This window comes from Pundamilia nyererei, unplaced genomic scaffold (assembly GCF_000239375.1).
Source record: "Pundamilia nyererei isolate P.nyererei 1_Seehausen unplaced genomic scaffold, PunNye1.0 scaffold00318, whole genome shotgun sequence".
In the NCBI taxonomy this organism is placed as follows: domain Eukaryota; kingdom Metazoa; phylum Chordata; class Actinopteri; order Cichliformes; family Cichlidae; genus Pundamilia; species Pundamilia nyererei.
The window spans coordinates 72,618-90,733 of record NW_005187719.1 but is presented as its reverse complement, the minus strand read 5'-3'; the positions used below and the strand labels follow the sequence as shown (position 1 = coordinate 90,733).

General features: G+C 40.2%; 1 protein-coding gene across 1 annotated transcript in view; it reads right to left on the bottom strand.

The window, feature by feature from the left end:
* Nucleotides 1-13,544: 13,544 nt before the first annotated feature.
* Nucleotides 13,545-18,116, bottom strand: part of LOC102192280 (junctophilin-1-like) — an 8,816-nt gene continuing 4,244 nt past the window's right edge. Inside the window, exons 4-5 of the mRNA XM_005751607.1 lie at nucleotides 17,345-17,441; nucleotides 13,545-14,002 (exon numbers count right to left, since the gene is read on the bottom strand). Of these exons, the coding sequence (XP_005751664.1) occupies nucleotides 17,361-17,441 (81 nt within the window). The 3' untranslated portion in view covers nucleotides 13,545-14,002; nucleotides 17,345-17,360. The remainder of the gene's footprint in view (nucleotides 14,003-17,344; nucleotides 17,442-18,116) is intronic.

Genomic DNA, 18,116 nt, shown 5'->3' with positions numbered 1-18,116 from the left:
AGAGAGATTGTTGTCAGCACACCACGTGGCCAGGCGTCTCACCTCACTTCTGTAGTCGGTCTCATCCCTGTTGCTAATGAGACCCACCACCGTTGTGTCGTCCGCAAACTTGATGAAGAGGAGGATTGTTTTACTGTCATGATCCTGGGTCATGTGACCCAGCGTTTTGAGTGTTTTTATCATTCATGTTTAAGTTCAGCTCCTATTTTCCCTAGGTTACCTCGTCTGTCTCATCTCCAATCCCCTTTTTCCTGTGTGTGTATTTACAGTGTGTGTGTTCCTCCTCAGTTTGTCATATTAAGTCTGCGTGTCTTAGTCCGTCATGTGTTTCATGTCTGCATTTTCTGTGTCATCAGGTTTGTGTGGTCATGTCTGCGTCCTGTAATGTTTCCTATTTTAATTTTGAAGAGGTCATTTGTTCCATGTTCAGTGTGTTTAGTTTCACTTCCCATCATGTTTATTTGAATCAGCTGATTCCCCACGTGTTTCCACTTCCCTGATCACCTCCTGTGGGTATTTAATCTCTGAGCTCCTGTCATTCTTTGTCCGTTCATCTGTTTTGCCTGCTTACCTGTAATGTCACGCCACGTTTCCAGGTTTATGAAGTCTTCATGTTTCAGGTTTCTATGTTTATGTTTCAGGGTTTTTCATGTTTAGACTTCTTCCAGTATAGGTTATTGTTTCGTGTCGCCTTTGTTTTTGTACTGTTTTATCAGCCTCCAATAAACGGCTCACCCTTTGTTAAAATCAAGTTTCGTTTTGCGTGTCTGGACTTGGGTCCACCTCCTCACTCCACACAGTCTGCTTCCACAGATTGTGACATTTACATAGTAAAGTAAACAATGTCAAAGAAAATGAAAGAAAAGCATGTGACAGGCGGCAATGACAAGTGAGGAAACAAACAAATAAAGGCAAAAATAACAGTGACAGTTCTTTTGGTAAAGACAGCCAGGGTGTGACATCTTTGTCCCAGTACAATCTACTGTCTATGTACAGTTTGTCTGCTATTATCACGGCTTTCTTTCCTTCTGTCATCTTCATCTTTCTGACTGGGATAAGTTTCTTGCTCCTTTCATATATTTCCTGTGGAAAATGTTCATTTAGTCGGTAATTTGTTCCTCTCAGTTCTTTCCCTTGTTGCTGTACCATTTGTTTATGCTTAAATCTTTCAAATTTTGTGATTATGGGTAGAGGGCCATTGTTTGATGATTTCTTCTGACTTCTGAGTCTTTGTACATATTGCTGAAAAGTTTCAATGTTATAAGTCCTTGATCAGCTGTTCAGGATCTTTGTTTATTTGTTCTTTGATGCTGGAGAAAATCAGATTGTCCCTCATGCTGCACATTTGTAAGTCGATACAATTCGAAGCTTTCACGCAGAGCTTGAAGTTCTTTGTATAATAGCTCGATCAATGAAAGTCTATTGTTGAATTCAGTTTTTGTTCAATGGACAATAAAATGTCACTCACCTCTCAAGGACTTGGATCAGCAGGAATGTAGGTGAGTTATCCAAACTACTTGGAGTTGGACGAGATCTTTTAGAAGTCTGAGCTTTATGTGTTTGATATGTTTTTGCTTGTTTTTATTCATTGTGCAGAAATGGTCAAAACAACAGTCCATATATTCAATTAAATTTCAATTCATTTTTATTTACACAGCGCCAAATCACAACAACAGTCGCCTCAAGGCGCTTTATATTGTAAGGTCAGAGCGTTCTCACTCCCGAGGCGTAACATGTCGACGTTTTGTCACGTCCCGCGGCGTTCCTGAGGAACGCGAAAGGAGACCTTCGGCGTTCTTATGGTACGCGGTGGGTTATGGCTGGAATCCAGTGCAATGACGCTCCCGCGGTAATAGACGTTCCAGCCCTGTATTCCAGCCCTAACCATAACCTTATTCCTGACCTTAACCAGGACTTTAATGATGTTAAATAGCGTGTTTCTAAGCGATTTGAAGAAAAAGAGCGAACATGTGTAGGTTCAGTCCAGACGGTTCTCATATTTCCTCTTTTTCCGAGGTCGTCATTTAGGAACGTGGTGGGTAGCCGAAAACGTAATATGGTGACGATTTGTCACCTAGCGTAAAATGTTACGCTTTGGGAGTGAGAACGGGTTGGTATGGTAGACCCTAGAATAATACATACATACTCCTCAAGATGGGCGGTGACCATGGTGGCCACTTAGAAGTCGGTCATTTTGGATACAACTTTTGTTTTTTCAATAGGAAGAGGGCCATGTGACACATCAAACTTATTGGTAATGTCACAAGAAAAACAATGACGTCCATTAAATTGTGGATGTAGCACAACGGCAATTTCACACACTTCACTCTTTGTTGTTGCGGCTCTTCGCTAGGCCAACTGCTCAGACAAACCAGAAGTGATGACAGTTAACATCACTATTGTGATCAACCTGCACCTGCAGGCTGTGTAAAGATGCCCCTGAGACAATCCAGCACATAACAGCAGGGTGCAAGATGCTAGCAGGCAAGGCATACATGGAGCGCCATAACCAAGTGGCCGACATAGTGTACAGGAACATCTGTGCCGAATACTGCCAGGTTAAAATGGGAGACGCCCCCAAGGGTGGTGGAGAATGACCGAGCTAAGATCTTGTGGGACTTCCAGATACAGACGGGCAAAATGGTGGTGGCTAAACAAATGTGGTGTTGGGCAAGCAAAGAAAGACGGCTGTAGTGATCGATGTAACGATACCAAATGACAGCAACATCAGGAAGAAGGAACACGAGTTACCAAGAGTTAAAAGAAAAACTTGAGAAGATGTGGAGGGTGAAGGTAACAGTGTGGTAATCGGAGCGCTCAGGGCAGTGACTCCAGCAGATCCCAGGAACAATACCCAAGATCTCTGTCCAGAAGAGCGCAGTCCTAGGAACAGCTAAGATACTGCGCAGGACCCTCAAAACTCCCTAATGAAATGTTATCTTTGTTTCTGCAATGTATGCTTTCCTTTTGGCCAGATCTTTCATGAGAAAAACATTTTTAACCTCAGTAAACATTTATACCTGGTTAAATGAAGGATAGAAAAAAAAGGCACTTTGCCAAAACTGATTGCAGCTTCCACTGTCATGGTCCCTGTGCCTCCCCGGCCAGCCCAGTGTGGCCACAAGTGTTTGTTGTTTTTCTCTCGCTCTCTCTCTCCTACCTGTCTGCCTGGGCGGAGCTCTGATTGGGCTCCTGCCCTTGGTCCACGCACCTGCAGCTGATCTTGAGCGAATTGCAGTTCTCTGGCTCTTAAGGCTGGGGCTCTGAGCTAATCGTCGGTGGAATATTGAGTAACTCTCGTTAGTATTGCCTGGCTTCCTTGCAATTCTACTGTTTGCCTTCGACTTACCCTCGTCTGTGTAAACAGGTTTACCTGGATCAGCCCTTTTGTGACCCCTGGACCCCGTGAGTGGGAGAGTGAGCTGCTTGTGTGGAGACTGTTTGGACGAGGAGCAGAGCGAGTGCGAAGAAGTGTGTCTCCCCAGCCTATTGATCCCCGGGACCCTGGTGTCCCCCCCCTCACGTGTATATAGTGCACCAGTGTGATTAATAAAGTGTCGTTGAACTGTGCTACCTCGGTCTGCGCCTGAGTCCGTTCCACTCCCGTGACATCTCAAAATGACTCGATACCATTCATGACAGACATGTTTGGCAGACTATAGGACAACAAGCCATTTACAATGGTTTAAATACTTTTTTGCATCACCCATTCAGGTCTACAGTCGTCTAATCTTTTTTTAACTGCAGTTTATTATGCATTTGTTTTTCACATTTAGCTTATGTTACAGAGCCTTTATGTGTCTGTAAACAATAAGTGTTGCTAGTCAACCCAGCATGCCACAGTAGTTGTTTTGATTCCTGATGACCACTTGGTGGTTTTAGTGTTAAACATTTTGTTAGTAAATTTACATTTCAAAATGTTGTAACATTTTCAATAGTGTTTTAAACACAGCTGTTTAAAACACTATTTACTGCTTTTGTAGTGGAGCTGCAATCAATGAGTTGTGTGAATCATTTCTGCTATATCAGAATCATAATTCTATAGAATCTGCAGAAATAATTCTACAGAATCATAATAACCAAATTAAATAATACAACATATAACAAAGTTACAAAATAAAAGAAATAGATCGAACATATACAAATAGTTCAATCATAAATGTCCAGAATATCACAGAGATTAAAAAAAATGCTCTAAACTGTAAAACGTTATTTTCACTGTAGAGCTCGTGCAAAATGGTTCAGTTATTGCACTGTTTACTGTGGATTAGATGGAGGAGTCGTACACGGACAGAGCGACAGGCAGGAATAATTTCCTGTGTTGTTCAGTGGTGCATTTTGGGTCATCTCAGTCTGTCACTTAACATGCTCCTTAGACTTAATCATTATCTTGGACAACATCTGCCTCTGACTGTTTATTGCAGCTGATCGCTAGATGTCACTGACAGGATTGTCTGTGAATCGTTTTTTGTACAATCAGGAAGAAACCTCACATAACCGCCACAAAGCTTCATCCGCTCATATCTCTGGAAATGTACTTGGACTCTAAGCTTGTCATAATATGTGTGGAATTTGGACCTAAAATGCTTCACGACAGATTCTAATAAACAGAAACAAACCTTTATCTAATGAGGCAGCAGGTACAGATGGCTAAAGATGGACCGTTTGAAGCTGAAGCTCTGACACGTGTCAAAGAAACACCAAAACAGAAGCATTGTGTCGAGGTTTGGTCCGTCTGGCCAGGGTCACGTGATCAGTGACGTCCGAAGCTTTATTCAGTGTATCACAGCTTCAGCACCTGATTCAATTATTTATAAGGAAGTGAATAATTAGCAAAAAATTTCACAGTGATTTTGTGCAAAAAACCCCCCAAACCAGCAAGAGAGGACGCGCTGTCATTCCTAAATAAAAACCAAATAGAATAACCATAATAACAATAAATGTGCTGTTTCTATTTTAGTAGTTCACAAGCAATTCTACCCCCAAAACATAAATAAAATATACACTATATGTATAAGTTTTTATATATTATATATAAATGTACCAGTCCAACCTCACAGCACACCCCCAACTTATTATACGATTGTGTTGTATATTATTATTTATATTGTCATTTTTATTGAATATGTTTACAAACATTAAGATGTCACAGGCAAAAGGAGACCGTGGCACATGCTTAAACAAAACAATTATTTATTCAAATAGATACACTGACCCAAACAAACAAACAAACAACACAAAAAATGAAAAACAAAGCACAACAACAGGGTAGCCCAATCACACAGAACTGTCAGTTCATACTATCATGGCTCAAGAGTTGGGTGTTCGTCTTGTAATCAGAAGGTTGCCAGTTCGAGCCCCGGCTCGGACATTGTGTCCTTGGGCAAGACACTTCACCCGTTGCCTTCTGGCTACACAAATACAGGTCATTTACTAAACAACTGAGCTCGGTATCGAAGCAGTGATCTACGTCACTCAGGGACCTGATTCTGTGGTTTATAAGAAAGTGAATCACTGGTGGGATTTGTGTTGTGATAAATAGCAGACCGGTGTGTGACACAATGACAGAGATTGAACCAGTGAGGAAGAGAGGAGTTCAAACAGAATAACATAATGTGTTATGTTTTTATTTCACCAGTTCATAAGCAATTTTACCCACAGGTCCAAAACATAAATAAGAAATAGACTATACATGTAAATGTACCGGTCCATTACAAAGCCATGTGGAGGCAGGGACCTTACAGCACAAGCATACATTTATTAATCAACAGGACATAACATCATTTTTTCACCCCCCCAAAATGCAAGTTCAAAGCACCAAAATAGGAGCTCAGTATCACACAGAACAGTTGTGCCACTATTCTGAGCGCACGTAAAAAATTTGCAAGTGCAAGTGTTGCATTTTGAGGAGAAATTTATTTTGAGCGACGAAAAGCTAAATTTGAGTGAACAAAATTCATTCCTGCGTGCAAAAACTGTATTCCAGTGTTGGCTATTATCCACACACACACAATAGCAGCCCCTCTCGCTCAGTTTTTGCATTTGCGCTCGCTCGCAATGTCTTGCTCGCGCTCTCAACATTTCTGCCCGTGCGCGTTTAACTCAACTCTCAAAAATAACGCCATACTAAACAGAAGCTATCAGCTGGCTCTGCAGACTGGGCAATCATAATGATTCAAGCTGCTCTTCATATTTTTGGCCACCAGATGTCACCAAACACATGAGAAAACATAAAGAAACCAAACCGGAAATGTGTCACAACTCAAGACTGCAAAAACGACAAAAAGAACTAATTTTAGTTCTTCTTAGAAGCATGACACAAAAACATTAAATGAGAGAAACAGAGAGTCCAAAACACCGGGTCACAGACCAAGAATCATGAAAAGCTACGTTGTGCACAAGTTACTTAAACTGCCTAAAGTAAGTGTACTCATTACGTAGAATGGCATTTTTCAGAATCTACATTATATTATTGAATCATTGCAGATCATTATGTCTATGGTGCTGGATAGCTTTATATATATAATGTTTCCATAGACGAAACAGAGGTTTTTAACATAACTAGAATGATATACAAAGTACAATATTTTCATCCAAAATATGCCAGAATAGAAGCAACATAACAGGTAACATAGAAATATTTAAAGTAGATTTGAAGCTTGTCCTTTAGTAAAAGTAATCTTAAATTGCGACACGGGCGGTTGCCCGGGCGGCATCGTGGTGGGGGGCGGCATCACGGGCATCGGCAAAAGAAATAAAAATAAAAAAAGCTTTCTATTAGAGCGGACAAAAAGCACCACTTAGATTCTACAACGAATTAAAATGATCTTACACAAATGTAACAAAATGGGACTGTCTACATGCGGAATGATGAATGGAATCAAATGAATGACATACCTAAGAACACGTCTGTGTAATATCTATCACTCAACTTTGTGCAGCACTAAAAATAAAATAAAAACAGAACAAGAACCTAAAGATTAGTTTACAAGTTTATTTTTAGCAGTGACAATGACACTATTTTCTTTCACAGTTGCAATAAAAATAATCTTTGATGTTGTGTTGCACTTTCCAGCAGCATGACCATTTTGGTAATAGAAAAGCCACGCCCACTTATGAGTTGGAAGATTTCTCATAGGACAGAGTAGAAGGAAAATACAGCGTTATGCTCCCTGCCATTCCCTAACGGCCCTGACTGTTGAATGCCACGGCATCAAAGTTTGGTATGCATGTGATCTAATTATCTATATTCCATTTTACCAAAGTGATTACAGTAACAATAATTTCCTTGGCACAGACTGAAAACAAAGACACTGGACCAGATTACACAAACACATCATGTAACATGAAATCCAGTTTTAAATGCATCTCCTTAGAAACAACTGAGGGGAAAAAAACAACAGAAAATAAACATTTATTGCACAATAACACGTGACAACATGACAAACGTATCACTTGTAACAGTCAAGATGATAATTACCTTTAGAAGTCAAGCCATAGTGGTCACTACAGTGGACAGCTATTCAAAGGCTGCTGTCTTGTATTTGTGTCAGTGTTGATGGTATACTTGCACATAAATCACTACACTGATGTGTCACTTGCCACCCACTGGGCAGCCAGTGGCCTGACTACGTGGACATTTTACATCTAAAAAACCCTTAAAATAAAGACTCTTAAAATGCCTCAAAAACACACACAGCATAGAGTCAAGTACAAACCCTAGAAAAGAGCAGACTGTCATGTTGGTGTAAAATCAATACTAAAATAGACTTCACAGGAGAGATATTAATGCTTAATCCAATCACATACTTTTATTTGTCACAAAGGCTGAAATCTAACTCAGACAAAATATCATTTACACATTACAGACATTTATTTTCCATAAAGAAACTCTCCCAGTCTGTCGTCACAAACAGCATATTATCAAACTGTCAGTCCTGGGCTGTCTCCATCTCTTTGCTACTCATACAACTTCTTTCTATATCAACAGTTTTTCTTGGACTCTAAAAAAGAAAAGAAAAAATCAGACCTGAGTAAAATATTATGTTTCATAACGCACTGCCTGCCATAAACCTCGACCATGGAAAGACACAGACTTTATTCCTAATAAGCAAGTGTTCAGGCTTAAAATAGCACAGCACTAAAAAAGCAGGAGGGCCTGTTATGTGTGGGCCTGTTGCTATATTGAGAAGATGACATACTATACATTAATCAGCCTGTCAGATGCTCCAACACTGCATGGTACTCCTGAGACGGGAGCTGACATCTAAGAAAGTTAACGGGATCATTTTATAGTCTGTAGCGAGAAGCATGAAGGAAATAGTAGAACAGACGATTTCATCAGGTTAAGTTTTGAATCAGAATCCGGTCGTCTACAACCTGATTTCCAAAAAGGATTCAATGCAACTTCCAAATGTAAAGATGTGGAAGGATTCAGCACTCTGTACAAAACTGGAAGAGCAAATAGTTTCAGAATTACAGCATCGTGCAAAAGTCTTGAGTCATCCCTGTTTTTTTTTTACATATTTTTCTTCCAAGGAGCAAGACGCTGGAATTTCCAAGGTCTGAATCTACCAAACGTTTCCAAAGGCGACAGAGTATTGACTAGAATCAAATTATAATTTTATCTAAAATCTACATCAGACAAACAGTATCTGACACACAGAGCCAAACTTTGTGTCATTCACATAAGCCTTTCCGATGATGTTACTATTTTTGTCATATGTGCTCAACAATTCAAAGTTCATTGAAAATATTTTCTTCATTTTGTTAAATAAGAATTTTGTGTTAAAAAAAATATTGGACATATTTTATTCTGGATTTATGGGAAATATAACTATATACCATTCAGACATTATCATTAATCTTTTGCAAAGTTAAGTTGTTTATAGGTCAGCAAGATTTTTTTCTCCATATTTTAATTAACCGCCTAAAGTAAATTAATTAACACAAATTACAGCTCCTGATTAATTCTGATGGTAAGAAACAGCAGTAAAGAGTTTTTGAGATATGTTCAAATATTGCCTCAAATTTCAATGTGCAGAAACCAAAAGGACTGAAAATTGCAGGATGGACCTTTGTTTGACCTTTGACAAAAAAGATCAGGTATTTGATATATGAAGATTAAATTTCATGTCAATCTTTATATATTTTGTGCAAATCGGAGACTGTTAGAGCAGAAGGCCTATGTTCATTTCAGGTGGAATTACTCAGTGGCTCAATTTTAGCTCAGCAATGATTCAGAGTGTATGGCTGGGTCTCTCCACAGCGTTATTTATTGAAGCAGTGTGTGGTCACCTGGACAGAGAACAGAAAAAAGTCAGCCAACATCCAAAGAGTTTTAAATATCCTTCGACAAACCCGAAGAACTATTTCTGATGGCTACTTTTAAAAATATTACCAAACAGCTTCTTGAAGATAGTTCAAGCTGTGTTGGTCCTACCAAATACTGACTTTAAACCTTGTTATAATGGTGCAAACTCTACTTTTGCCTTATGGACTGTATTTTCATGTATATTGCACAGCTCAATAACACCGCACCTATTTTAGACTAGAAAAGTTTCACACAGTACTGTATATTCAAAGTGAAAAATGTACAGAAACAGGAATAAAATGTACTACACGCTGTTGCAGTACTAGTAATGTTTTATTTGCATCCCCCCCTCCAAAGATCACTTTGAGCAGCTTTGCAGCCGACTTGTTCCTGGCACAGCTCTCCCCAAAGCAGTCCCAGCCCACTGCCTCTCCATTCTTCTGCAGCACAGCCGCAGATCACTCATACCACATACCTCCGCCGCCCTGAGGCCGGGGAGCCATCTGGCCGAGCCTACCGAGCCAAACAGATAGGTGGCAGCACATGCAGCATGCGGACGCAGCACTTGGTCCATGAGAAGCTAGAAATTGACTGGGGCTCCAGACAAGCCGAACAGAAGTGTGACAAATTGGTACAAACCGTACTGAGTGGAGAACGATGTATTTTTCCTTAAACTCTGGACAAAAAGAATCTGCCACTATCCCTTGGTTCAATGAGCAGTGCCTAACCGGTCCAGATGCTTGTCGCCCCAGGCCCTGGGATAAGTGACACCTCATTCACCTTACGATAGTCAGCACAGAACCACATAGACCCATCTTTGTTTCCCACACGAACTATGGGGCTACACAAAGCGCTGTAAGACTCTTCTAGTGGAGATATCATCTGAATTTCAGGAGCGGGACCACTCCTCCTTCACGCCCCCTCTGGCCTCAGGCTATAAAAGCCCCCCTTCTCCAATACCCACTGTTCTCATTTTCATGCGAACACTCGTCGTCATCAGACGCCTCGCAAATCCTAAGAGCTCGATTCCTACTCACCCTTCAGCTCATCACCACGAATTCCCCGTCGCTCAGCCCATTGGACCGTTTTACGATAGTTACGGGTCAGAGTATCTGTTAAGATGTTAAGAATAACAAGTATCTCTTAAAATGTTTCCAATAATGAAACATTTCAATATAATGTAGACAAAAAGGAAAAATAAAAAGATAGTTATGGATCAGGACTCCCGATCCTTACTTACATGTACAAAGTCGGACTATACAAATCGGGTCTACCCGATCTGTACCGCGCATGTGCAGGGTTTTCTTCTTCCTGTGTTCGTTTAATGGCAGTGTACTCCCCAGTGTACGAGGATACTGCCACCTGCTGATCGAGCAAATGAACCCTATTGTAAACTGAATTAGCGTCATTACAAAACGTGTGTTAAATCTGATTTAGTGATAATCGAGTGTGTTTATGCTTGTCTGTGTGGAGAGGATTGATTGGAATAGTGATGATGATGTGCGCTATCACTGTCAATTGTCAGTAAACACTTCATCTGGCTGATGAACCTACACGTGACATATTACAAAGTCTGTATTATTAACTCTGTAATTAGGCGCCATACTTCTTATTTTACGGCGCTGTTGTTCAATCGGGGAATGCTCTTTGTTGAGGAGAAAAGCATGAATTTGTTTGTATACGGATTATCCATTGTTTAAATGTCCCGGTAGTCGAAAAGGAGGCAGAGCTGTTGAGAAATGCTAGGAGCTAACTGGGCGCTAACCGTGTCATTCAAATATATTGAATGTCGCAATGTCCCCTTCAAGGCCTTCCCCAAACCGCAGCACTAATCACACTCCCTCATCCCTCATTGCTCATCGTTACCAAGGGAGTGGACCCTGCTAGTGAAATACTCCCACATCGTTAGCGCCTCAGCCAATTCTTTCTGAACAATTTGTCCTTCAGGTAACCTGTAGGGCTGTGAGTGCACTGTCACACCAGGACACATTTCAAACTGGAGCTCTATCAGAGAGGTACGGCTGGGCATGGGGAGAACATCTGCAAAATGCTGTTGCAACGCAGCAACATTCACTCGCTCAGCCTGAGTGTGATCATAATGGAGGGAAGGAGGAACTGGGCACCTCTGGCCAAACTCATCTCTCTCCCTCATCAGAGAAGTGGGTTTGGCCTCTCTCCATGTTTTGAGAAGGTTAACCCTCTCGAGGCAGGCGTTGCCGATTTGCAACAGTTAAAAACTAACAACCTGATTACCTCACATACATATTTTATGAGTTTTTTTTACTCAGAAGTACCACTGCAGGACTTGGTTGTGCATTAGCAACAAAAAGTTTAATTTGAGCCTGAGAGTGTTAAGGTGATATACCTGTGTGGCTCCTCTCCTGTCTGACCGCACCACTGCATAGTTAACACCTGTTACCCATTTACTGTGTGACCATGAAGGCTCCTTGCAACCTGCTGAGCAACTTTGAGATGAAAGAAGGGAGTAATGCAAGCACTTTGTCTCCCTCTAGCCGCTCTGCCGTACAGGTACTCCTGAAGTTCCTGAGCCTGGAGACAATTTTCTCGTGATAACTTTCCCAGTGCGTGTCTTTGCTCTCAGGTCCAGAACATACTGAATGTCCTTCTTAGCTGGGCTTGGACCTTCCTCCCAGTTTTCCTTAATCAAGCTTCTTGCCGAACAGCAGCTCAAAGAAAGAAAATCCCATGGAGGCCTGGGGCACCTCCCGCACTGCAAGCAACAAAGGTTCTAACCCGTGATCCTGATTGCTTTCATCCCCGTGAATAAACCTATGAATCATGGGCTTCAAAGTCTTATTCCGTCGCTCCACCAGCCAGTCCAGGATTCTGGGGGAAAATCCAGAATTTTAATAAGACTTTAAATTTTCCAAGATGGTTATGTTTGTTTGTCATGTTTGCATGTGTATGTATGTGTGTACCGTTCTGTCTGAAAATACAATAGCTAAAAAAGTGTTGAGCACATTTTGATAAAACGTTGTAGGGTCTAGAGTGGGGTCATGTTAAAGTTTGGGCTACATCCATCCAGGTCTTCAAGGTCAACTTAATGATTTATTGGTTGAAAATTGACAAAAAACCTCAGAACTTAGAAAGCACAATGTGAAAGAGTGCATTGTCAAAAACTACCATATTTCGAATATAAGGTAATATTATTAAGGTAATATTATGTCATATTTGACCTGTGACCTCTCCTTCAAGGTCAACAGAGTAATAGCATCAAGTGAACCACACATTTACACTCATTATACAATAAAACGAATGGTGCATGTTTCATATCCACATAAATACAAAATAATTATACTCAAAGTTCTGTCATTTATATTAACATAGATTTTAACAAGGCAAACAAAAGCCTGCACTTTACACTTCTTTTTACTGCACTATAAACTAAGGTTTAAAAAGAACAAAGAAAACAAATGGATACATACTAAATAAAATAATATTCCTTTAAAAGTAAATATCGTCCAAAGAGTGAGCTGCTTCGGTGGAGGTTCGAGTGCAATTTCAGCCCACTGGAAGACAGATTCATTTGTCAACTAAAATATTAACATTCAACATATACAGACTGGTATTCAGCCATCATAATGATCAAAACTATAAGTACAGTAAACCAGTTTTAAATGAAATAATGTGGACTGTGAATGAAAATATCGTCTATGGTTAAGTTTTAATAAAGTAAAAAAGCAGGCACTGAGACAGAATCAGATAAAAATGGATGTGAACAGATCACTAAACAGACCAATAGAAATAGAGCTGCTCTCCTAGGAGCTGGCACAGGGAAGCAGCTTGGTGCTTCACATTCCTGTCCAGCCATTCTTACCCACTACCATGTCACTCTGTAAAACGGTAAGGCAGCTGTTGGCTTCCATCAACTCAAAGTGCATCTCTGAACTTATCCAGCCCAACACCTGCCCATCCTCTCACACACAAGCTGCTGAAGCACACACATATGTGATCAAATCGGTGCACAAGCTAGATCACAACAGTCTTATGAGAACTTACATGTGAGAGAAAAGGTGAGTTGTTCTTGCTGAACTGAAGTAAAAATCACTCCATGCGATGCAGAGTGGGCATCAGTGCAAAGTTATCTTCTAGACAATGTATGCTTGGTGCAAAGTAAATGACGGCTAACTAACTGAACAGAAGAGCAACATAACGACTGAATGTCCGTGCTATTGTTCACTGATCATATACAAAACAAATTCTTTACATCTCAGCTGGATAAGGCACAAACTTTTTATTGCAGCATTTCAAAACGTGAAAATTTACTCAGCAGTCGGACTGACTGCTAAACAGGCACATACTCCAGGTTTTTATGGGCAGTCTAGATGCTAGGCCCGACACTCAAATCCACTCTGCTCCCATTGGCTCATCTCGCTGAGGGTAAAGGCCTGGTTTCCAACTAGCTACTCCCAGCTTCAGCTTTCACTGCACTCTGAAGTCACACGTCATCAACAGTCCAATCAGGCTGGACTTGGGCACCAAAGACTTTCACACAGTCCAGGGGTGGTGATGGTTTCATCTTTCTCCCTTGCCACCCCCCTCATTCCTCCATGTGTTTTTATCCTCTCCTCCACCCGGCTATTTTCAGGCCTCCGTTTTGTCTGTGTCTGCTGTTCTGTCTGCTGTCGTTTTTTAAAAAGGCCCCTCTGACTAGTCTGGATGGATCCACTGCAAGGTCACAAAAGTAGCTGTTAGAGTAAAGTCATTCAGGAGTCCGGTCACTGCTGCAGAGAACAAGTTATCAAGTTTTATATGCAATGGATGTGAACAGATCAACAAACACACTCACTCTCCAAGGACCATAAAGAGTGTAAAGTCACTCCTTTTAAAAAAATTACATTTACCTTAAAAACACACACACATATATATGTAAATACAGTATATTAGGTTAAAAACAGAAAAAAATTCTAACAAGCTTAAAGTGACTTTTACTCAATACAGACTGAACTCTCTGAAGCACCTTTTGTTCCAGTCTCTGTCAGTGGGATTCACAGTTTTATAATGTTGAGGTCCAGACTGTGGGGAGGCTGGATGATGTCACAGTACTTCTCTTTGCTCATAATTCCATTAATACTGACGAGATCAATGACATCAGTGACTTCAGCCCCAAACTGTGGCAGAGCATCCACGGTGTTTTACAGATGGCTGTCAACACCCACCCTGGGGCCTTTATCTTACCCCCTCCTACAGATTGATGATACTTTGAACCAACAATTTAAAATGTTTCATTCTGAATCGAATTTTTAGTTTTATAAATGTGAAACTGTTTTATATTTGGCATTTTACCAAATTTTTTCATAAATTCAACTAAAACATTAGAAGCAAATCATGTTTTTTTCCCTCCAACATGCTGCTGGTAGCAAAGATACATTTTAAAACTGGTTCTTTGCTAAACTGTCTTATGTGTAGACACAGCACTGGTTTATACATATGTGCCTTCCTGGGTATCTCTGGACCACTTCCAGTACAACTGCTATTTTAGATGGCTCAGAGTTCCACTGAGACCACTTTTCTGTGATCTCAAATTTGTGGAAGAAGCAAATCTTCTAATAAACTGAGCATTATCACAGGAGATTCATTCACTGCAAACAAGCTCTTGCATGCTGTTGTGTGCACATCCATGGGACCAACACAGCCTTTGCTGCCCCATCGTACTCCATTCATGTTCATCCCCGTCCCCAAACAAAGTTCAAGTTAAAGTGTTGTCATCATTGTGACGCACTGAATAATATACTGTTCACATCAGTTTCATAAGCAGACAGAAAGTGGAGTGCTCTTAAAATAGCAGCAGAACTTGATGGTTAAGGTAAATCCATCATACAATAGACTCAAATGTACTTATTTTGCTTCCTGGAGCATCGACCTGCTACCAGCAAAGCTTTGTGATGCTTGTAGTTTTTATGTCTGTCCGGCTGGTGAGACAGAAGAATTCCTTCAACTGAATGCTATAATGTGTACTTGAATTAAGGTTTCCAATTTAAGCCACAAAAGAAAAGAAACCTGTGTATAAATCAGAGGGATCCCATGTGTGCTTTACAGAATGATTCTCACAACTTTCATGTGAACAATTAATTATTTCTACCAACACCTATTAGTTTATTAAAAGCACATGACAAAGCAACACCTGGTAAAGTCTCCTTTCTTTATGAACCATTTGAAAACTACAGTTTGTTTACAAACAGTTCATGAAATTAATAATATCCAAAGCTGCCCTCACAATTCTGAATACTCTAGCTGATACTAATATAGTTTGCTCTTGTGTGTCAGAAATATAGGACTGTCAGGACGTTTTACCTCACATCTTAAATTTCTCCTTAGCTTAAACCCCAAAAGGTTGATTCTGTTCATCTGGATGTAGCGGAATCACATAATTACGCTACATCCAGATGGATTTACTTACCTGGACGACTGATCGAGACCTTCTTGGCCTAAAGTTTATAGGTCATGATTGTGGGCCAAGAAGCAAGCAAAGCAGCGTAAACAGGACTGTGTCTGAACATGACAACAGCTTTGGTCATCTGTAACTGTTAGACCAACTCTAGAACTCATTGTTTTAAAGGAACGCCACCCAGTGGGACAGTGTTCTGTTTTATGTTCTGTAAAAACGGGAGAAAAGGGCTACATCACTGTTAGTAGCTGTTTATCATCCTTTTGTAGGACAATAGTAGTAGTAACAATTTTTAAAAAAAGGACCAGTGTTGCCCTTTAAACAACCAACTAAGCTTCACTTTCCCTCAGTCTACTTAGGCACTCAGTTCCAGTTATTCACTTGGCTTTCCACAGCATCACAGTAACACTTGATGTGCAATACACTGAAACCTGAAAAAATACAATGATTAGAAAATATTACTGAATTATTAATTTCTCTCTTCCTCGTAGTCCTTTCACCAGAGGATGAGGCAAGGATGGAGTCTCCATGGATACTCCATCGTGTCCTGTGCATCCGTCAGTGTCAAACATATATTCAAACCAGGCCCAGGGGTCAGTTTTGCTAATTGGAGCACAAACGTTCCAGGCTAACTGAAAACAGAAGAATTACCACAGCAGAACTGTAGAACCGTACCATTGTGAAGGTGCAATGCAGGGATAGAACAAAAATCTGTTAACAGTCATGTCAGTGGAGTGAATACAGTTTTGAATGTAATCAGCAGCCATGTTTGACTAGGACTGATGAGCCTTTAATCCAAAAATGTGTAAAATGCAATGCAATAATTTGCAAATATTATAAAGCCATATTTTATTCACAACAGAAAATATCATGTTTACACCAACAAATTAAAAATGTGCAAGAACGTCAGACGTCATATAGCTGGAACCACATATTAAACACTTTTAGCATTGATGATGGCGTTGCCAATTCCATGAGCACTAATGCATCCCATAGCATCAGATATGCAGACTTTTGAACTGAGCACAGGTAACAAAGCAAGATGGTCCTTCTTTAGATCGTTCGTGGAAAACATGTCTGGACTAAAGAGGGACTCGTGTTCCAAAAACAAGGACCACAGTAACTCAAAGCCCCCCCACCACACTCGGATCTAATTCTGGGAACAGTTTAAAGATGTGCACCTGATGACCTGAGAGGTCTGACACTGTAGTGGAGAGGGGACAAAGCAGGGAAAAGCATTGGGACCTGTATAAAGCAATAGAAGGATTTTAAAGATAACTCATTTTTGATTACTTGTAAAATGATAATAATTAGTATGTATTAGTAAAATGTTCCTCTTTTTAGTACCACTTACAGTTTCCAGTCTTTTATTGCCACTGTCTTAACTTCTTTATAAAGTAATATTTTCTTAAAGGGGTACATTGTCTTATTGTAAACATTTGCTACTCTTTCTGTTTTCTGTTGTGAATAAATTATAGCTTTGCAGTTCACTGCACTTCGGTTTTTATATACAGTTTGTATTGAGGTTGTATTCTAAATGACCGATCTTTCCTGAGTGCACGATAAACACAACAGCAAACCAGTTTCAGTTGTGAAATACTCATACAGCTGCAAATTCTTACCCGAGCCCAGATTTGGTCAGGTGAGGAAATGGACAAAAATGATTGCTAGACCTACATTCAACAGCATCACAAGAACCACCAAGATAGAGTTAGGGCCCTGTGGAGACACACAAGAAAGCTCTTTAAGTTATTTCATTTATTTTGCAACATTATGATTACTGACGCTATCAAAATCAACAAGACAAGCAGTGGGCCCCACTGACAGCATGCAGTATGTAGTGGAAACTAGTAAAGATATCCTCTTGAATTCAGTTCAGTCAGATCAGAATACTTTATTAATCCCTCAGGAAATTGTGTGGATTACAGTTGCCCAAAGACAGTAACAGTAACAGACTAAACTATTTAAATAATACAATATGTTACAGAGTTTACCAATTTAAGAGCTGGCACAAATCGCTCAACTATAAGCATGAAGAGTATCACAGAGGTGAAATATATATGATTGACATTTAATTCTAACCTGTGAACTTTTTACTGTAGAGCGTGTGCAACAGTGTGGAACTATTGCAGTGTTTACAGCGTATTAGATGGAGGAGTTGTACAGGGCGATGGCCACAGAAAATAGTAGTTGTCCAAGACAGCTGCCTAGTTCAGAGTTCCCACTTTCTTCTTCTGCAGAAGGTCTTTGGTAACATTTGTTTGTCATCTTCTTATAATCCTTTTGTTGCTTCACCTTTTGCTCTTGTAGAGACTCATATCACCCTGTGTGTGTGTGTGTGTGTGTGTGTGTGTGTGTGTGTGTGTGTGTGTCGTTCTTTTCTTTTTTGCTCGT